Source organism: Sorex araneus, chromosome 5, assembly GCF_027595985.1.
Source record: "Sorex araneus isolate mSorAra2 chromosome 5, mSorAra2.pri, whole genome shotgun sequence".
NCBI classification, from domain to species: Eukaryota; Metazoa; Chordata; class Mammalia; order Eulipotyphla; family Soricidae; genus Sorex; species Sorex araneus.
In genome coordinates this window covers 47714234-47735273 of record NC_073306.1, presented here as the reverse complement: position 1 = coordinate 47735273, position 21040 = coordinate 47714234, and the positions used below count along the sequence as shown (strand labels likewise).

The following is a 21040-nucleotide window of genomic DNA, read 5'->3' as shown; positions in this document are numbered from 1 at the left end:
TGTGAAGTTGGGACTCAAACTCAGGGCTATACGTACATGAGACACACATTTTCCCACTGAGCCACACCCACTAGTATTCATTTTATTTTAGTTTGGACCAGTGCTCAGGCTTACTCCTGGCTTTACACCAAGGCAACACTCATGGTGGGGCTTAGAGGACCATTTGTATTGCCAGGAATTGAACCCGGGTCAGCCACATGCAAAGCAGGTGCTTCACCCTCTGTACTATCTCTCTCACCCCAGAATCCATTGGGGTAGCAAGACAACTGACTTGGTCACAATCTAGGATTCCTTGGATTATGCAAAGGAAAGTGAACCCAAACACAGATGTGAAAAATATGGCCTGTTTGAGAGGGAGATGCAAAGAAAACAGCAAATGAAGCCTGAGAGCAGAATGGAGTCAGCGTAGCTGCAAAGGCCTATGTGGGATCAGTGAAAAGGAGTAAGGACTCAGCAGTGACTGTTTCTTTTTTTTTTTTTTTGCTTTTGGGTCAAACCTGGTGATGCACAAGGGTTACTCCTGGCTCTGCACTCTGGAATTAGCCCTGGCGGTGCTCAGGGGGCCATATGAGATGCTGGGAATCGAACCCGGGTCAACCACGTGCAAGGCAAACGCCCTACCCGCTGTGCTATTGCTCCAGTCCCAGCAGTGACTGTTTCTTGTGGGGGAGCACACCCAGCTATGCTCAGGGTTACTCCAGACTCTGTGTGTGCTCAGGGATCATTCCTGGTGGGGCTCAGGAGGCCATAATGGGTACCAGGGATCAAAATTAGGTCATCTGCCTGTGAGGCAAGCTTCCTACCCCTGTGCTACCTCTTGGGCCCCTCTGCAGTGACTTTATCAGTGGTAATTGTACAGACTTTCTGTGAAAGTCCCAACAAACTATGAAAACAAGATCTGTGACTGCTGCTCAGAATAGCAGAAGAGAGTCTATCTGCCACACCCAAGTCTCTCTGCTGCCAGTCTCCCAGCAGCCTTCGCCCCTGTCTGAGAATGTACGGGGAAGAAATGGATCCCTGAGCCTAAGAGATGATGCCCTGGCATACATACCCTCTCTAATGCCCCCATCTTCCTTAATACACAAGTCACTGTTTGCTCTGTTCTCTGTCTCTCTGTCTCTCTCTGTCCCTCTCTGTCTCTGTCTCTGTCTCTCTCTGTTGCAGGGGGGAGGTTGTTTTGTTGTTGTTGTTTTTTTTACTTTTTGGGTCACACCCGGCGATGCACAGGAGTTACACCTGGCTCTGCACTCAGGAATCACTTCTGACGGTGCTCAGGGGGACCATATGGGATGCTGGGAATCGAACCCAGATCTGCTGCATGCAAGGCAAACGCCCTACCTGCTGTGCTATCGCTCCAGCCCGGGGGGGGGGGGGTTGTTTTGTTTTAGTTTGGAGTAACATCCAGCAGTACTCAGGGCTGACTCCTGACTCTGCGCTCAAGGATCACTCCTGGAGGGCTCAGTGGACCATACGGGATGGAATCAGATTTGGCTGTGTGCAAGGCAAGCACCCTACCCACTGTACTATCACTCCAGCCTGATGTTGTGTTTAATCTCCCAGTCAGCAAATCTTTGTAGAAGGTCGCTCTGCACGGGGTGCTGTTCCCAACGAAGAACAGAGCAACATCTCCACCCACCTGGAGCTCAGATTCAAGTACAGCCAGCACACGAACAAACCTCATTTCAGGGGTGCTGCGTGCTTTAAACAATAGCAAATCAAGGACAGGGAGTGGAGAGGGTTGGGGAGGGGAGAGATAGTCTGAGTTATCTGCTTCAGGAGGGGTGACAGGCACAGAGATCTGAGTGATATGAAGGGGTTCTAGGCAGAGACAGGCAGGACCCAGGCCCTCCGATAGTGAGTTGCTCCAAGGAACCTCCTCAACATTCTGTCTCTCTCCAGGAGGTGTCACCATTCCTAGACTCTCAGTGCCCACCTGCCCCCCTGTGTGTGGCTGCCAGGGATCGTGTTCCTGACAGAGGGGCCCTTGGCACCAACACATCCTGTTCTTGGCTTACCAGGCCCTTCCCAGCAGGCTTCAGAGGTGGGCACCAGCACTATCCTTACCCTAGTCAAGAAATCAGCACCGGGGGCTGTAGCGACAGTACAGCAGGTAAGGCGTTTGTCTTGCACGCGGCCGACCCGGGTTCGATTCCCAGCATCCCATATGGTCCCCCGAGCACTGCCAGGAGTAATTCCTGAGTGCATGAGCCAGGAGTAACCCTTGTGCATGGCCGGGTGTGACCCAAAAACCAAAAAAAAAAAAAAAAAAATCAGCACTGAGAGCTAAGGCACTCAGCCCACCAGCCAGCTCAGGCAGACAGGAACTGAGCCTTTGAATCCAGTCTGCCTTCCTGATCACCATCACCCACACAGCACCCCTAGCTCAACACACGCAACCACAGTGTCGTCATTGTCCCCATTCCAGGACTCGCTTCTTCTTACGTAGTCAGCCACTGGCTGGTCCCTCCTTCACTGTCTGGGGTCTGTGGTAGTGTGGCACTGGCAGGAGTAGCGAGTAGGGGGGTGTGCTTCAGACCCTCACCTGCCCAGCCCTCGCCCCTCCCCCCTCCCCCTGTGTCTGTGGTCTGGGTGGTTCTAGCTAGGATGAGAGCAGAGGGAGGCTGGAGGGGTAGACAGCTTTGGAGGGTGGGCTGGGGAGATGAGAGTCTTCTAGATCAGGAAGGCAGAGCTGGGGGTGAGGAAGTTCCCCCATGCCCTGTCCCGCGAGGATGCTAAGATGCGGGGCTCAGAGAAGCCCTGGGCACTAAGCTGCCAGGCTTTCTGCTTCCAGGTTCTTCCCGGATCCGTGCCCCACTGCTTCAGGGAAGTGTTCCCACTGTCCACTCTGCCTGCCTTCCAGATCCTGCAATAAATAATTCAGTTTCTGAAACTGTGCCAGGTCCCCTCAGCCCATGCTGTGAGCACGCTATTGGGCAGACAGAGTGACGTCACTGGTCACCGGCTCTGTCCTGGCCCTGCCGCACCAAAGGATATGCCCTGGCAGGATTGACCCTCCAGGTCACTTGGTCCAGACCCCTACCCCTGCCCTGCCCACTTGAGCACAGATCTCCTCTCCAGCACCCTAAACCTGCTTCACTTAACTTTGTCACCTCAGTGCCTGAGACAGGAGACAGGGTCGTAGTGACCTGAAGTCCCAGCACGGGGTCACTCCCTCTTCCCTTCCCACTGCCACCATGGGCTCCTGGATCTTGTCATGCCACAGAGTCACCTGGCAGCGCTTGTGTTGCCCTGAGGTTACCCTTCCTACAGCAGCATCCCACCTCCGCCATCCCCCAGATCGTGTCACCGCACATACCGTCATTGCCACCCACCTCTGCTCCCTCGTGCTCCTGTCACCGTCACCCCAGAGCCCCGTCATCCTCACAGGGGACGCCCATTCAGCCCCATCCCTGGAACTCCGTCACCTGAAAGTCGTCGACTTGTCTCTGTCAGCCCGGGGTCCCATCACCCCACAGCCCACCCAGGCCCCCTGTCCGCTCCCCCCATCCCTCCCTCAGGTCCCCTGCAAGCCCCCTGCGACTTTTCCCAGGCTCTCCCACCGGCGCCCGGGAGCCCCGGCCCGCAGAGGGCGCGGCGTCAAGGACAGCGCAGGCCGGCCTGAGGGGGCGGGGCCGCAGCGCGGCCGCTTTTTATGAATGGGGGAGCGGGCGGCGCGCGGCCTCATTACTATGCGGCGCACCGCGCGCTGCGCCCCGGCGGGCGCGCCCATTGGCCGAGAGCCTCGCTGACGTCAGGGAGCCGGGGGCCGGGGGCGGGGCGGGGCGGGGTGACTCACGCCTCCTCTCGGCGGCCGCGGGGGCTTCTCGGGGTCCGCGCACACGCCCGGAGCAGCCCGGACCCGAGCAGAATCTCCCCGCGGCCCGGCCGCACCTGCTCCTGAGAGGTGAGTGCGGGCACCTGCGCCGCGGGGCCCCGGCCTCCGGGAGGAGCCTGAGGGATGCTGGAGCACTGGGCCCGCGGGGAGGCTCCCCGCCGCTGACCCGGGTCGGAGGTCGAGACCGCGAAGTCAGATTTGGGGCTTGCAGGCGGGGACTCAAGTGTCAGGGTAGTTAGAACCATCATCTGGGGGACCTGGCGAGGCGTGAGCACTTGTATAGGCACCTGAGGCCCAGGAGGCGCTGGCGGCCGTCAGCGATGCGATCGGGGCCAGCTGGAGGCTGCTAGGGCCACCGGCCCCCGGGCTCCGGGGGCAGAAGGAAGGGTCTGACTTCTTGGGGGTCCAGACGTCCGAGCAGAAGGCGGGGTCAGACCCAAGATTTCGGTGTCCAGGCAGAAGAGGGGTCTGATTTCCAGCAGTGGGGGGGTGTCCACTCTCAACACCAGAAGTCCGGGAGGGAAGAGGGACTGCCAGGTACAGAAGTCTGGGCCCGTGTGTGTTGGGGTGGCGGGAGGGGTACGAATTTCCAGGGCTTGTTAGCTGAAGAGTACAGAGTGGGGGGCAGCGGGAGCTCACGCTCATTCCCGAGGGGCGGAGCAATCTTGAAGCTCGTGAGGGGTTGAGGAAGCCTCAGAAATTGAGTGTCATCCTATGGAGAGCGAGCAGAGTCATGAGATGTTTCCCTCCCCCAGTCCGGAGCCTTCCCGGCATCTCCTGGATCCTAGAGCTCCCCCCAACCCCCCATCTTCTAGAGTTCACAGACTTCTCCTGGGTTACACACGTGGGACCCTGCCAGCCGGACCCTTGAACCGCAAGGAAGGGGGAGAGGCAGGGGGTCCTTTGGCATGGAGACTGCCAGTCAGCCTGGGCCTGGGAGAGCACCAAGGGAAGGAGTTCTAGGCCCGGATCCTGGGATGAGGCAAGGGGACCCAGCCACTGAAACTGAAGGACCTCAGTAGCCTGTGGTCACCTTCACCTGCTCCTGGCAGTGCCCAGCTCTGCCGGCTTCTCACGGGCCTTTCTCCTACAGGTACCATGATGTGGGGTGCAGGCAGCCCCCTGGCCTGGCTCTCGGCTGGCCCAGGAAGCGTGAACCTGAGCAGCGTGGGTTCAGCAGAGGGACCCACAGGCCCCGCAGCACCGCTGCCTTCACCCAGGGCCTGGGACGTGGTGCTGTGCATCTCGGGCACCCTGGTGTCCTGCGAGAACGCGCTGGTGGTGGCCATCATCGTGGGCACTCCCGCCTTCCGTGCCCCCATGTTCCTGTTGGTGGGTAGCCTGGCCGTGGCCGATCTACTGGCAGGCCTGGGTCTGGTCCTGCACTTTGCCGCTGTCTTCTGCATTGGTTCGGCGGAGATGAGCCTGGTGCTGGTCGGTGTGCTGGCAATGGCCTTCACGGCCAGCATCGGCAGCCTGCTGGCCATCACAGTCGACCGCTACCTTTCTCTGTACAACGCCCTCACCTACTACTCGGAGACCACCGTGATGCGGACCTACGTGATGCTGGCCCTCGTGTGGGGCAGTGCCCTGGGCCTGGGGCTGCTGCCCGTGCTGGCCTGGAACTGCCTGGATGCCCCGGTCACGTGCGGCGTGGTGTACCCACTCTCCAAGAACCATCTGGTGGTCCTGGCCGTGGCCTTCTTCATGGTGTTTGGCATCATGCTGCAGCTCTACGCCCAGATCTGCCGCATCGTCTGCCGCCATGCCCAGCAGATTGCCCTCCAGCGGCACCTGCTGCCCGCCTCCCACTACGTGGCCACCCGCAAGGGCATCGCCACACTGGCCGTGGTGCTGGGCGCCTTTGCCGCCTGCTGGCTTCCCTTCACCGTCTACTGCCTGCTGGGTGACGCCCACTCGCCGCCCCTCTACACCTATCTCACCCTGCTCCCTGCCACCTACAACTCCATGATCAACCCCATCATCTACGCCTTCCGCAACCAGGACGTGCAGAAGGTGCTGTGGGCCGTCTGCTGCTGCTGTTCTTCTTCCAAAATCCACTTCCGATCCCGTTCCCCCAGTGATGTCTAGTGGCATGACCCTTGGTGACCTTCAGCCCTGATCACTCCAGAATACCAGGAAATTAGGTCCTCCAAGGCTTTGTCCCAACCCCCCAAGACCCAGCTGGTTCTGGAGTTCTAGGACATGGGGTGTTTCACAGGAGGCTGTTCAGAACCCTGCAGGGCCCACTGGCCCCGTGGTTCTAGAATGTTCAAGTGGTCAGAATTCCACTCAAAAATGTCCCGCAGCCCAGCTGGCTTGCAGTTCTAGAATGCTGCCTGGGTATTTTACAGTGCCATTCCAAGTCCCTGAGCCTGTCCCTTCCTTGACCTTGACCATGTCACTTTACTTTTGAGTTTGAAAGCGGAAGAGTCAGAGAGATTAGACCTCAGCTAGAAGAAAGATGGATCTGTATATATGTACACATACAGAGTATCTATTTATGATTTATTTATTTATTTATTTATTTATTTATGGGTGGTAAGGGGAATAAAAGAGACCCACACCTTGAAATCCAGGCCATTCCAGGGTACCCCCTCCCCCTCCTAAGTCCCACACCCCCATATCTGACCTCAGTTCCTAGAGGGGGAATGGGAGATAGAGAAACCACGTATTTTGTTATTCTTTTTGCTTATTTTTTATCAAAGAGATCATAGAAACCAGAGCCTTCTCCCCAGGCCCAGCCCCCTGCGGGCTTGCTGGGGGACCACACCAGCCTCTGGTTTTTTATTTTTTTAAGAAGCCATCACCTGAGCAACCAAGAATTCCTCTACGCTGGGGGCCGGCTGCCCTCTGGTGGCCATTTTGGGGAACTGCAGCCCGGTCAACCAGCCGGGACCAGGACGTGCAAACCCCAACCCCATTCCTGCCTCAACTCCAGCGCCACAGCCATGGCCTGGGGGCCAGGCCTCACCCTGCGGTGCCCTTGAGGAGCCAGGGCATGAGCCAACACCTGACCCCTCTGCCAACTGGGGTATGGTCCCTAGTGCATTCCTTACTCCTGTCCCTGGCCCAGCCCACAATAAAAAATGATTTTGTGATAACCATGTTTTGTCTTCTATGGGAAGAGAGGGAGGGTGGTGTGGTCTGACTCCAGGTTAAGGTGTCTTTTGGAGAATCCACAGAGCTGGAGATCCAGGGTGAAGGGTGACTGCGCAGGCCACCAGGACTCAGGGTGCCAAGCTGATGGGCCCCTTGACTCAGAGCCAAATGCTGTAAGGCCAGGACCTACCTGCCCTCTGGGGTGTCACAGGGACTAGGGTGCTGGATCCTTTTGGGACCGAGGGTACACATATTCTACCCACAATAACCTTAGTTGGGGGCTTTGACATGAAGTATTTGCTCCAAACATGGCAGCCTACTTAGTAATGGCTAGGTTTCCCTGTGTGACGTGAAGGACACGTTACCTCATTTATGCCTAATGAGAACTCTGGGGACCCACCTATGCACATTTCATAGGTGAGGAAATGAGGTTAAGAGCAGGTCAGAGCAGGTCAGTGACTAACCCAAGGTCACACCGCTAGGAACTGTTGGAGCCAGAGTTCAGACTGCTAAGATCCTTCTAGAACTTGTGCTCTTCCTCTCGTCTTACTTCTTGAGCAAGGAGTTCAGGATAGTGTGATCCTGACTTGTGTTGGGGTTCATCCTCAAAGCTCATGGCTTCATTGGGTAGAATCTGGTCTTTCTGTCTTCATGTTTTGATTTTGGGCTTTGGGCCACACTCAGCTGTGCTTAGGGATCACTCCTGGCAGGGTTCAAGAGACCATACGTGACACTGGGATTAAGTGTCATGCAAGGCATGACAGGCAAGTGCTGCATGCAAGGCAAGTGCCTACGCGCTGTGCTGTCTCTCCGGCCAAATCTGGTCCTTCTGAAGTTGGGAGAATTCAGGGAGTGATGTCCGCTGCACACACATGCTCTTGAGTACAGCTTGAATTATGTGAGGGAGTCAGGAGGGAGAATTTCAGAATCTGTTTACCTGGGTGGAAAGTACCAGGATTAGGACACTTGACCGGCATGTTCCAACGTGGTTTGAGTCCTGGCACCCCATATGCTCCCCTGTGCATTGCCAGAAGTGATCCCTGAGCACAGAGCCAGGTGTGGCCCCTCCCACCCCCAGGTTCAGTGTGTGACCAAAAGGAACCTGGCTGGACAAGGCTCCGGGCGGGCTAAGCCTCAGGGGTGGAGTATTCTGTCACCTGCCCATTGTACAGGGGGAGAGACTGTGGCCCAGAGAAGAGCAGTCACTTGCTCACACTGCCCTGGCAGCTCCAGGAGGGGAGCCAGGCCCCTCCCTTTCCACGGCCAGAGCACTGGGCCTGGTGTCTAGAATCCCACCCCAGCAGCTAATGCATTTCTGCTGCTCCAGGAGGGCAGTGAGCTTTGGGTGGGCTCAGAGGTGGGTGCAGACCTGGACCAGCCCCACACAGCCATGCTGCGGGCATGGAACGGGGTGGCCAGGGCGAGCCTCCTCCTCTCTCCCTGGGAAAGCACCCCCACCTCAGGGTCCCTGCCCGGCTGGCTGAACACGGCCTCCTGGGGGCGCCTGCTCTCCCCATTTCCCCGCATGGACCTTGAGGCCTGGCGCCTGGTTTCTCTCTGCTGTCCCTGTGACCAGGTCAGAGTGTCTTGGGGAGACAATCCTCAAGACTGAAGGCCAGAAAAAGAAAGAAAAAAAAAAAAGAAAAGACTGAGGGCCAGAGACCTGTCGCACCAGAATGGCGGGGAGTGTGGCTGAGCTTGCAAAGAGGGTGTGCAAGAAGCCCTGCTGAGAGGTTTCCTCTCTAAGAGGTTTTTCCCCTTCTCTCATTCACCTAAAGTCACTGGGACTTCAACTAGGATCTGTTTGGTTGTTTTTGGGGGAGGGGTGAGGCTTGGGGCCACATCTGGTGGCGCTCAGGGGCCCATGCGGTGGCAGTCCAGGGACTGAACTGGGGTCAGCCACATGCAAAGCAAGTGCTTTAACCCTTGTCCTGTCTCCTGCCCTGAGCTGGGTGTGAACCCAGCCCCATCTAATTCCAAGTGGTCCTTTTGGGGGTGATGGAACAGATTTCATGAGCACCACACAAAGGGCAGGCAGAAAAATGGGTATGGGAGGAGCCTTAGGCTAGGGAAAAGTTGAGGGTTCCCAGGCTCTCTCCCCCAGGCCTTTGGTAGGAGAGGCATAGAGAAAGCCTCTTTGCTGTCCCCCAAACTCCTTAGGGGCTCACCTAGACCACAAAGGGGATGTGACCCCTGCCTTCCCACCCAGGTCCTGCTCCAGGGCCCCGCAGGCAAGAGCATGGGGGCTCATACCATATGGGCTCATACCCCAGCCCGGGCCCATACAGGTCCTCTGCTTTGTTCCATGATCTACAGGGGCTCAGGGGCTCAGAACTACTCAGCCTGGCTGGGAGGTGCTGCTGGGGGCCTCCAGGGACTGTGTGGAATTGGAGATCAAACTCAGGGCCTTGTTCATGCCAGGAATATAGCGTTACCCCTTGAGCCACAGGTCCTCTTCTGGCCAGGGGACGTCTGAGCTCTGGGCCTCCTCCCGGTCCCTATCACGTTCCCCCCAGGCTGAGCCCTTCCAGAGCAGGAACTGGGCACCCCCCTGTCCCCACCAAGTATGGGCAGTCTTCTCCTTCCTCCTCAGATGGGGGGGGGGGTCAGGGAGAAAGGCAGTGTCTGGGACAAGGGCAAATCCCTCAGATGGGAGCCTGTCTCCTTCAGCCCCAGACTCATCTGGTGCTCAGCCTGGGGCTGTGTGTGTGTGTGTGTGTGTGTGTGTGTGTGTGTGTGTGTGTGTGGTGTGTGCGTGCACGTCTGCGCGAGTGCTTGTGTTTTCTGGGGGGTGGGCAAGCCGCCTAGTCTCTGCTTCTTTCTACCAGCTTGCCAACCCCCATGCCTGACCCCACCCGCTACCAAGGCCCTGGAGTGAGAGCCGAGCAGTGGGGGCTCCCCGGGCTGGGGGAGGAGCCTTCCTTCCTTCTGGGGTGGGCTCTGGGGCGAGGGGGGGCCATGTCTCCTCCCCCCTCCCCAGGCCCTGTGTGGGGGAGGGGGCAGCCCCGAGTGCTGAGCCCCCAGCGGGGCCGTGACCGCCTCTCCCTGCAATAAGTGAGGAGACAGCAGCTATTAATATAAGATGAGTTCACGGGCTCACAGCTTCCGCAGGCTGGAAAACAGGCTCCCGGGGCCGGGGGCTGCGGCAAGACTCGTCTGCCAGATTCTCTCCCGGAGCCTGGAGCCCTCCAGCCCCAGCAGCTCGGCATCCCCCCCTGCTGAGCACGGTGTGCAGGTGGGAGTGTGTGCACGGACACACACTGGCAGCAGGGGTGTTGAGAGCACACAGGCACACGCAGACATGCATGTATAGACACCAGCATACGTGGACACAGATGCTGACTCCACGTGTACGACTGCAAGCCAGAGAGCGGCCCTGCCTGCACCAACCCTGCTCATGCATGCATACAAGGTCCCTCGCAAGCGCGCGTGTGCATGGCCCAGACATGCTCGCATACCTGAACCTGTCTGCACCCCCACACGCCACCCTGCACATGTGTCTACAGAAGGGACCCGGAGCCAGGTCGCCTCTGCATGCAGGTGGGCAGAGTGCGTGCACATACGTGCCCTTCTGCACACAGTGTGCCTGACTCAGCACAGGCTCCCGAGGCTGAGAGCTCAGCCGCGGAAGCCCACAAACAGGTCCAGGGTTTGCAGCACTGATGGAAGGACCTGGCCGCCAAGCTCTCCCCTCCCCCACCTCCTGACAAACAGCTCCAGCTCCTGCCAACTGCAGTGCCTGCCTTTGACTTCCCACCCCCCTCCCCCCGCCCCGGGGGTCCCCAGATCCCTGATTAACCCCCTCGCTAATTGGCCACCAGCCCCTTGACTTTGCTGCAGGCCTTCTGGGGAGCTGGGAGCCAGAGGCTGCAAATTGGCCGAGTGGAATGAATCTGGGGAACTGTGTGCAGGGGCGGGCGTCTGGCTGGAGCCAGGCAGGTCACCCCTATTCCAGGGCTAGAGGGAACACTGCATCTTTCTCTCGGGATGATGGGCGCCAGGCATGCACGTGGCCATGTGCCACACCACTCTTGCACACAGCCAAGAATACTCAGGAAGAAACCCAGTATACGTGGCATGCACGCAGAGGCACTTCCGAACCCGCCTCTCCACATACAAACCAGCCACGTGACAGGCATCCACACACTTCCATGCGCTCCTAAGCATGTTCACAGGCCTTGTGAGCAGATCCTGAGTGTAGACCCCAGGGGCCCATCACGCGGCACACCACTCACGTGTCACCTTCTGACAGGCTGGGGTGAAATCCCCTCAGCCCACCTCGGGTGGTCCCCTCCGTGACAGTGGGGAGTGGTGGAGCCCCCCAGGCTTCCTGCAAATACCTAAGTCTGGGCCTGCTCTGACTTCCCCTTTGCCTTGCCTGTGTCCTGACCGGAAAGGCAGTTTCTGGATTTAGTCTCTTAGCTCCCGTCTCCCTGGCTTTGTGCCCTGGTTCACTGGGTCCTCTGCTCCCTTGGAGCATTGGAAATAAGGGTTTCTATTTCCATGCCTGCTGCCAACTTGCTGCGTGACTTTAGTTAAGTCACTGCGTCTCTCTGGGTCCTTTCCTTATCTGTAAAAGGGATATGTGTACACTGTGCTCGTGACACCAGGTATTGTATGTCGTCCTGCACCACCAGGGTGGTCCTGCTGACCCCCAGCACGACTGGGCCTGGGCAAGTGCCCCATCACCACATCACCATGAAGTACCACTGAACCAATCCCAGCCAGGCCGAAAACTGCTGGCAGAGGCCCTGTAAATAAGCAGGACTGCTCGGTGACCCTCCTGGGACTGCCCAGAGGAGTGTCGGCCATGTTTACGGCTGTGCTTAACTCAGGCACACAAGTCTGGAGGGGCGTTAGTTTCCCCAGAGGCAGAGAGGCCCGAGGGGAGGGTCCCAGACACCATCCAGGCAACTCTGCACAGGCAGGAGGCAGCAAGGCGTGAGAGTGAGCAGAGCTGACCCTGGGAGGTCCCGGGGCAGGCGCTGCTGGGGGCTGGGCGGGTGGTGTCTGCGCAGGCCTCCCTTCACTTCCTGCTGACGGTTCTGCCGGGAGACTCCTGGAGGGCCTGCTTGTGTGCGAGTGCGTCTTTCATCCTGCCCAGCTGCAGAATGTCCTTTCTAGCCCCCCATCTCCCGGGACCGCGAGGCTGCCCATGGGGAGCGTTTGATTCTGCTCCCCGCCTGAGGCCTGGGAGGAAACTGGCTGACCACGGGCCCGGAGCAGAACTCGCAGGAAATGGGGCCAGGCTGCCCTGGCGGCCGGGCAGCCAGGAGGGGGCAGTGAGGAACTGGTGGAGGCAGCGAGAAGGGAGGGGCAGCTGGTGTGGTCTGTCTGGAAAGGGCCGTGAGCCCTGAGCGAGAGGGCAGGGCGCTGCCTCACGAGGGCCCCTGGCAGGGCTGTGTGTCTGAGTGTGTGTGCGTCAATGTGCCTCTGAGCACGTGTTGTGCAGCACACGCATGTGTGTGGGGGGGGAGGGGGAGAAAGGGAACCAAACCACCGTGCCCGGCAGGTGAGGCTGCAGGTCACTCCCAACTGCCCGTGTCCAGCAGGGTGGGGGCCTCAGTCCAGCCTCCTGATTCCTGTACCCGAGCCCAGGGCCTGGGGTGGAGCGCACACGCCCTGCGGCTGCAGAGGCCGGGCCAGGGGAGAGATCTGAGCCCACGGAAGGCAGAGGGCGCGAGAGCTGTGGGCCAAGGCCCGTGCTTCAAGCACACCAGCTACGTGGGCTGAGGCAACGCAACCTCTCAACCTGCTGCCCCACGTGGGCAAGGGGTGGCCACTGACTCACAGGACGGAAATAGAGCCGCGGCGGTTCTCGGGCAGGGGGAGGCATGGACGGGAGGACTGGCGGGAGGACTGGCGCGCCCGCCTGCGGCTCCCCAGTGCGGCCGGCTCCCCACACCACCATTTTGTCTTCTCCCAGGGCGGGCGTCTGGCTGCTTGTCAGTCACTGGCCTCGGGAAGCCAAGTGCTGACTAAACACAGGCCGGAGCAGGAGGGTGGAGCGAGGGGCTCCGCCGGGCGGGCTGGCTCGGCGCCCCCTCCCCTGCACCCCCACCTCCAGCGATGAGCTCAGAGCGGCTGGCGCAGCAGTTGCTGACAATTGAAAACTTCTGCCCCTCTCCTGGGATGCCAGTGGGTGAGTGAGCGGCAGGCGTGACCGGAGGACTCACCAGCCCTGCTCCCCGCCCCTACCCCGGGGCCACCCCGCCGCGTCTGCAGGGCGGAACTGGGTGTCTGCTCGTAAATTACCCCCGGGACAGTTACCCACAGCAGCTGGGCTCCCAACGACCGTTGCTTCCTGGGTAGGTAGTTTTTTTGGGTCAGACTAAACCCAGCCTCCTCGCCTCCCTGGCAGGAGAGGGGCTGCCCGGCAGCCGGGCCCTTTTATCGGATTCCATTGTGAACCGTTCTATTTAGGGGAAGCTGCTGGGGTCTGCGAGGCAGACAAGATGCCGGCCAGATGTGGGAGGGCCTCGGGCTGCACCAGCATTCAGCCCGTCCTCTCCTACCTCGTGCAAGGAGCTGCCCACAGCTGCTCTCCCCCAGGCCCCGGCACGTCCCCTGCGGCCAGCCGAGGGGCCTGGTCTGGAGCCCTAAACTCTGGGCTCCTAAACCAAAGTAATTCCTGGTCGTTAGCCCCAGCTTGCGTGCGGGGTGTCGCCTCCCACAGCCAGAGGCCTCCTGCCCTCAGCCCGCACACAGCCTGGTTTGGAGCTCTGGCCACCACCTGTGGCTGTCCTGTGCCCCTGTCAAGTGTTTCTCTCTCTCTTCCCCACCCCCCCTTTACACACACAAAGAGCCAAGTCTCACACACACACACACAGGCAAGTGAGCAGCTACAAAGGCTTTATCAAATTATTAAAAATGTTGGCATTTATGTATTTGTGCATATTCCTCACATGGAATCTCGAGGCTGCTGGTTTCAAACGTGATGCACAGGAGCCAGGACACTGCACACAGGCAGGGGCACTGCCGGCTGGAGCCCTGGGGAGCGAGCGGGCCGAGAGGAAAGGGCCGTGTGGGAGCCCGGATGGACCCCACTGCTCACGTCTCCATGGCAGCTCCCCTCCCGGCCTCTTGGGAAAGGGACCCGCTTTCAGACTGGACCCCACCACACTACAGACCCACTCCCTGAAATCTAGATGTGGCAAACATTTCCAAGAATCCACCGGAATCGGTCCTTATAAATATATTTATGTCAGAGAAAACAAGGCACTTTGGGAGCATTACGGCTTATTTTCCTACACGTACAACATTCTAGACGGAAAGTAAAAATTGGTTAGTTTCTCATGTGAGTTAATTGAGTCAAGTTAATACAATAATAAATTGTTCCCTACTCCTCTCCGAGGCACAAGACGAGGTGGGTCTCTGGGTGGCACCTGGTCCCGCAGAAGGGCTGAGCCCCGCTCAGAGTCTGCCGCTTTCGTGTCTCCTGAGCAAAAGCCTCTGGCCTGGGGCACCGGCCACGGCAGACCTGAGGTCAGGCGAGGGGCTGTGGTGGGGGGCAGGCCGAGGGCCAGGAGCCAGTGGGAATCCTGTAGCAGGGTCGCCAGCGCCACCGGGGCCTCAGTCTGTCCAAGCCGGCAGCCGCGTCAGAGGGTCGGCGCCGCGGGAAGAGATTCCCCACTCGGCCTGACAACAGCGCCTCGGCTCTGCCGGTGACATTGGCCAGGGTCGTCTCCGAGGGCGCCTGAGCTTCTGTCAGAGGCAAGCTGGGGCCTGGGCCAGCTGCTCTGAGCCTCCGAGGGATCCCCAAGCCCACCCGTGCAGCCCCTGCCCCCTCTGGAATGTGTCCCGAGGCTGAGCGGCCACAGGCCTCCACACTGAGCGGCAGGCTGGGCCCCCCAGCCCCAGGAGCCGCGGGAGCAGGAAGGGAGGCAGAAGAGTCCGTAAGGGCCATTGTTTCCCACTCCTACCGGCCTCAGCCCAGTTTAAATAATCACTAAACTCTGCATTCTACATTACAGGGTTCCGAAAACACACAATTACCTGCACAGGATCCTTTATCATCTTAAAGGGCTTTGGGTTTAAAGAAGCTTTTTTTTTTTTTTTGGTGCACATATGCATAAGTAGAGCCCAGAGGGCCTCTCGGCTGACTGGGTCCCCAGCCCCCCCAAGCTGAGGAGGCTCCGCAAGGCCGGCTGCTACAAAGCGCCGAGCTTGGCTGCATAGATTTTAATGAGAGCGTCAGGCAGAGCTGTGCTGTTGCTCTCCGGGACTTGCAGATCATTACCAAACCAGCTGTAGGATGAGAACACAGCACATCGAAACCCTAGGAGGTCACTGAGCTAATGATCTAATCCTACCTTCCGCAGGCAGCGCCCCTCCCCACCTCCTCCTGCCCCCCAGCCCTTTCCACTGCGGACGGACAGCAGACGCTGTCCATTCCACGAGCCAGGCCAACACCGCCCCTCTCAAGGTCAGAGCAGAACCCTGGCGAGTGGTGCTGGCTCCCCCTTTTCCGGAAAGGAGGGGGAGGGGTAATTTAGTCAAAGCCATTAGGCGCAAACCCTGGCCTGGCCGGGCCCCAGGGCTCCTATCTGGGAGAACCACTGCCCTCGGCTGCCTCTCCGGCCCCTCAGGGCTCTGAGAAAGCACCTTCGGCATGCACAGAGCAGGCTGGGAAACCAGGCAGAGGCACAGAGCCCGCTCAGCTCCGCACTGGACCCCGGTGCCAGCCCAATGCCAGAGACACCTGAGCTAGGGAGAGGGAGGAGGGCACGGGCCGGAGCAGCCGAGCAGAGGGCCTGCTGGCACCTTCAGGCTCAGTTCCCAGGCCCCGAGTTCAAGGAAGGGAGGAGAGGGGGAGCGTTCAGCCAGGGCACCGCGGCAGGACCCGTGATTACATGCTCTCCTCCAGCCGGAGGGGTTTACAAGAGCTTTGGCAATTACTACAACCATTTGCTGCGCTGGGCAGAGACAGATCCTGTTTCTCTTTGTTTCAGGGCTCTGAAAGCTCGAGAAGCCAGGAGAAGCCGGTTTCAGCATAAGAGGCTGCACAATAGTTCGGACGGAAGAGAAGAGACCTCGCTGTTGGCCACAGCTGACCAGTTTTCTCCCTGAATAATAGCACCTGTGTGTTAGCTCCGGGGAAGGGGCCTGAGCGGGGAACAGGACTGTGTGCAGGGACAGGGGGAAGCTAGACGCTGCCTCGCAGCCCCCCTTGCGGCTACCAGCCCCCCCCCCACCTCCCGGCAGCTACCAACAGAGGCTGCCAGCCTGAGGGACTGAAGTTTCTACACTTGGCAGAGCCTGGGCTTAAATTGGGGAAATAAAAAGAGGGGGGAGCTGAGAGGAATTGAAAACAGCACCTGTCAGAAGCTGCCGAGCCGCTTCCTCCTCTCACTACCTCTGGGCCCCAAGGCCATGCGGGAGGGGAGTGATGGGAAAAGAGGAGCCAAGGATTATGGGAAGCTGAGGGCCTGGGACAGGACCCTCGCCCCACCACTGGGACCCCACCTGTGGTGAGAGATGGAGAAGCAACGCCCCGACTCCAGCAGGGGCCCGAGATTTGGTCCCAGAAAGCACAGGTGCCTTGGAATCAGGAACGCTGGGGTCTCCCCGTCACCACCCAACCCTGTGACCCTGAGCAAGTCTCCTCCCACTTCTCGACTTTCAGCGGGTCAGACGGGAGTCTCAGTCCCCTCCAGTTCCGGGTCTCGATGGCCAGCACAGGCACGGGCCCCTGTGTGGCGGGGGTGGGGGCTGGAGCGATAGCACAGCGGGTAGGGTGTTTGCCCTGCACGCGGCTGACCCGGGTTCGATTCTCAGCATCCCATATGTTCCCCCGAGCACCGCAGGAATAATTCCTGAGTGCATGAGCCAGGAGTAACCCCTGTGCATCATTGGGTGTGACCCAGAAACCAAAAAAAAAAAAAAAAAAACCAAAAAACAAAACAACCCTGTGTGGCGGGGCTAATTTGGTCATGAGTATAAGGGGTTAGAAGTAGGAGGCAGTGCCAGGTGGCACTTGGAGGTGAGGGCGGGCATTTCCGGAACACCCAAACATCACACTCTTCAGAAGGACGCCGGGCACGGAGGCAACGAGCTCAGCCTTCTGAAGGGCGTAATTTCTGGGCAGCGGAGTGAGACATTCTTGAGGGGCCTGGCGGAGCCTGGGAAAAAAGGGCACCCAGACACAGAAACTGTTTAGCAAAAGGCAGCCTCCCCCGCTGACCTGACCGCCGGGAAGCGGTGCCCAGGAAAGCGCGCACGCGCGCCGGCCGTAGGGCCAGAGATGGCTGCATTATTTGAAGTAGCTGAAAGCTAAGCCTTGTGGAAGTCCACAGCTGAAAATGGCTCCCAGGGAAAGGCACCAACGCCAATTTCAAACCATTCAAAGAGATCTGCTTAAAAACATGAAGGGAAGGAAGAGGGAATGTCTAAGCTACTACACCCCAGAAGCTCCACAGGGCCTGGCTAGGGGGGGCGGGGTGGGGGTGGAAAACAGACATTGATCTGGAGGAAGCACTTGGATATATCTTTGGTTGCTTCAGGGAAGACTTTGGCCCCTTGAAATTCCTTTTTTTCCTCCCTTTCCCACCCCCCGCCACGAGACTGCTGGGGTAGGCATCAAAGAAAGCAAGTAGGAAGGAAGGAGAAGGTGGGGAGCGGCCAGAAGGCGTTAATCCGACCAGTCTTCCTCATCAAACTCCGAGGAGTCATCTTCCGAGTCGCTGTACTCCACAGCAATGCGGCGTGACAGGATGGTGGCCACGTCATTGCCCACCACATCCCGCTTCTCTTGTTCCCGTTGTTCCTCAACCCTGCGCAGCTGAAAGCCTGGGGGCGGGGAAGCAAGAGAAAAGGCTTAGGGAGGCAAGTGCTCACCCTCGGAATCCACCCGGGCTGAGGAGGGGATCGTGGCTGTGGGTGGGGGGAGCAGCCGGCAGGTGGAGAGAAAGAGGGGTCCCCTGGGGAGGTAGAGAGGGAAGAGGGGCACCGGCAAAGGTGCGGGCTCATGGAACACTGGCTCCGCACTAGACACGCGTCTGAGAGGAAGCTGCCATTCTTCCTCATTCCCACAGGGAAGGCTGCTGCTCACCGGGCGGAGGATCTCGTACCCCAACTGGCGGGGACTCCGTCTGCCCAGTGCCACAGTTATCACGGGGCTCAGCTACCTGAGATCCCCCTCCAGATAATCCTCCGGATCGCTGAGAGTCACAAACAGAAGAGACCACCTTTGGGCCGGAGTGATAGTATAGCACGTAAGGTGCTTGCCTTGCACGTGGCCAACCCGGGTTTGATCTCTGGCATCCCATATGGTTCCCAGAGTAAGCCAGGAGTGATTCCTGAACACAGAGCCAGAAGTAACCCGAGTACCACTGTGCAAAAAAAAAAAAAAAAGGGACCCCTACCTCCTCCCACAAAAGTGAAGAAACCACTCTATCAACTTGAACAAGTCAGTCGCTGACAGAAAGAGAATAAATATTCCATTAGGGTAAAATGGTGAAGGACAGGGGGAAAATGAAGGGGAAAAGACAGATGTGGGGAGGGAAAGGAGCAAGGGAGAAAGGAGAAAGAGCAGGCAGGACGGATGTGAAAGGCAGAAGGGGGAGGGCAGATGTGACTAAGTCCCACTGAGGAAGGCCTTTTGAGGACAGTGGTTCTGGCTTTTCTCTGCAGTGCAAACCCTTTTCAGAACCTGTTGACAAATGAAGACACTTGTCCAAGGGGGGAAAAAACAGACACAAACATATACAAGGCACAAATTCTCAAGAGTCAAACATCCCAGGTCAATGGGGCTAGGGAGAGAACTGAAAAGGACTGAAGCATATGACCCAGGCCCTGAGCTTGACCCTTGAAATTACCTGTCCCCCCTGCCCCAGCTCTACTAGGTATCTCTGAGAGCAGCCCCTGCCCCAAGGATTGCAGATTAAAAATCCTTTACCTGAGGCTGGAGAGCGAGTACAGGGGAGTCAGGCACTTTCCTTGTGTGCAGCTGCCCCTGGTTTGATCCCTAGCACTGCACTGATCACCACCAGGGCTCACTCCTGAGCACAAAGCCAGTACAGCCTTGAGCATCAGTATTCTTTTTTTTTGGGTCACACCTGGTGATGCACAGGGGTTACTCCTGGTGGTGCTCAGGGGACCATATAGGATGCTGGGAATCGAACCCGGGTTGGCTGAGTGCAAGGCAAACGTGCTATCGCTCCAGCCCCTGCATCAGTATTCTTTTTTTTTTTTTTTTTTTTTGCTTTTTTTGGATCACACCCGGCGATGCACAGGGGTTACTCCTGGCTCTGCACTCAGGAATTACCCCTGGCGGTGCTCAGGGGACCATATGGGATGCTGGGAATCGAACCCTGGTCGGCCGCGTGCAAGGCAAACGCCCTACCCGCTGTGCTATTGCTCCAGCCCCATGCATCAGTATTCTTAAAAAAATTAAAAAAAAATCCTTTAGGGGGTCAGAGAGAGATAGTACAGCAGGTAGGGCATTTGCCTTGCATGCGGCTGACCCGGGTTCAATTCCCAGCATCCCATATGGTCCCCTGAGCACTGCCAGGGGTAATTCCTGAGTGCAGAGCCAGGAGGAACCCCTGTGCAACGCCAGATGTGACCCAAAAAGCAAAAGAAAAACCTTTACTTTGCATAACACAAATATAGCCAAATGCTGGAGTCTGGCGTGGGCGAGACACCGATTTTGACCCCTGGCACCAAATGCCCCCCTGAATGCTACCAGGTGTGGCCTTGGTGACTCATGAGGAACGGGCATTCGACATGACACACTGTGTCTTGCATGTGTCAAGGCTCTGAGTTGGATCCCCAGCACTTCCTTAAAAACAAAGGGCCAGAGAGATTGCTCAATGGCCTGAGTTCATGTATGTTTTGTAGGTGGAAGGCGCTGTTAGTGCCCCAACACTTATGAGTCCCTAAGCACTATACTAGGAGCACCTCCCTAAGTACCAGTGGGTAGAGGGAGAGAGCAAGAGGGAGAGAGAGAGGTGGGGGTGGGGGGAGAGAGAAAGAGAGAGAGAATCCTTTAAGCAAGGTGGAAAGACTTCCCAGTCTTTATTTTGTCTTGTCAGGGGCCAGTACCTGGTGGTCTCCGAGCACCATGCAGAGCTGGGCATGGAACCTGGGTCTCCCGCTTGAGCCAGCTCCAGGTCTCAAAGCCTAAATCTTACTTTGGTGCTCAAAGCCTTTCCTCAGGTTGATCTTAGGGCTGAGGCACCAATTTCTATTCCCCAGTGAAAACTATTTCTTGCGAAGGGCGGGGCCCCTGCACTGCCCCAGTCAGCCACCCCAGGTGCAGGAGAGACAAGGCTTTACAAAACTGACACTCCCCCCCCCCGCCCCCCACGGTGACTTACCTTGACGAATGGCTGAAAGCAAGTCGCTGCGGGCATCGCTCACAGGAGGCAAATTAGACTTGGGCTTGGCAGCATCCGAAGGTGGAGGTGGGGGGGCAGGCTGGCTATCCACACCGCTGAACAGGGGAGGAGGGGGGCCCGGGGGAGGAGGAGGGGGCGGAGGGGGCGGAGCTCCCCCTGCTGGCTGGGACAAAGGAGGTGGTGGCAGGGTCGGATAGTCAGCAGCAGGTGGCGGGGGAGGTGGTGGAGGGGCAGCAAAATCGGGGTGAGGTGGGAAAGATGGGGGCGAAGGTGGCGGAGGGGGTGGAATGCCCATGACGGGAGGCGGCGGTGGAGGCGCAGGCGGGGGAGCAAACCCAGGCTTGGGGCCTGGTGGGGAGACCACAGGAGGGGCTGGTGGGGGGTGGCTCGGGCTGACCACACTGGACCGTTTGGTTCCGACCAAGCCAGACCCCCCTTGGTTGTTGTCTGATGAATAGCTACAGGAACAAAGAAAACAGAGCCCCAGTCACTCTCAAGGCACAAACACCGACTTAAGAGTCTGTCCGGAGTCCCCGCAGCTGAGGGATCAGTGGTGGGGATCACTTCCCTCAGGCTCCCACAGAGAGAAAAGCCGGGGTGGGGGGGCGGGAGGGGTGAACTAAGCAGCACAGCTACAGTGTGTGTGTGAGTGTGTGTGAGAGTGTGTGTGAGTGTGTGTGTGTGTGTGTGTGTGGGGGGGTGCTATCTGCAGTAATCGAAAAGAACGGGAGGAGGGAGGCAACTTAAAAAGTCAGTTCTTGGG

At 58.5% G+C, this 21040-nt stretch overlaps 2 protein-coding genes across 5 annotated transcripts in view; one reads left to right on the top strand and one right to left on the bottom strand.

Moving 5' to 3' along the window:
- The first annotated feature begins 3772 nt into the window (after window positions 1-3772).
- Window positions 3773-6939, top strand: GPR3 (G protein-coupled receptor 3). The gene is made up of 2 exons (XM_004603493.2): window positions 3773-3904; window positions 4929-6939. Exon 2 carries the CDS (start codon window positions 4934-4936, stop codon window positions 5924-5926), a length of 993 nt encoding a protein of 330 aa, XP_004603550.2. The 5' UTR covers window positions 3773-3904; window positions 4929-4933; the 3' UTR covers window positions 5927-6939.
- Window positions 6940-14119: 7180 nt separating this feature from the next.
- WASF2 (WASP family member 2) overlaps window positions 14120-21040 on the bottom strand; it is an 89487-nt gene continuing 82566 nt past the window's right edge. For all 4 annotated transcript variants that reach the window (XM_055139626.1, XM_055139623.1, XM_055139625.1 and 1 more), the window contains exons 8-9: window positions 20257-20735; window positions 14120-17725 (exon numbers count right to left, since the gene is read on the bottom strand). In XM_055139626.1, the coding sequence (XP_054995601.1) occupies window positions 17568-17725; window positions 20257-20735 (637 nt within the window). In that variant the 3' untranslated portion in view covers window positions 14120-17567. The remainder of the gene's footprint in view (window positions 17726-20256; window positions 20736-21040) is intronic.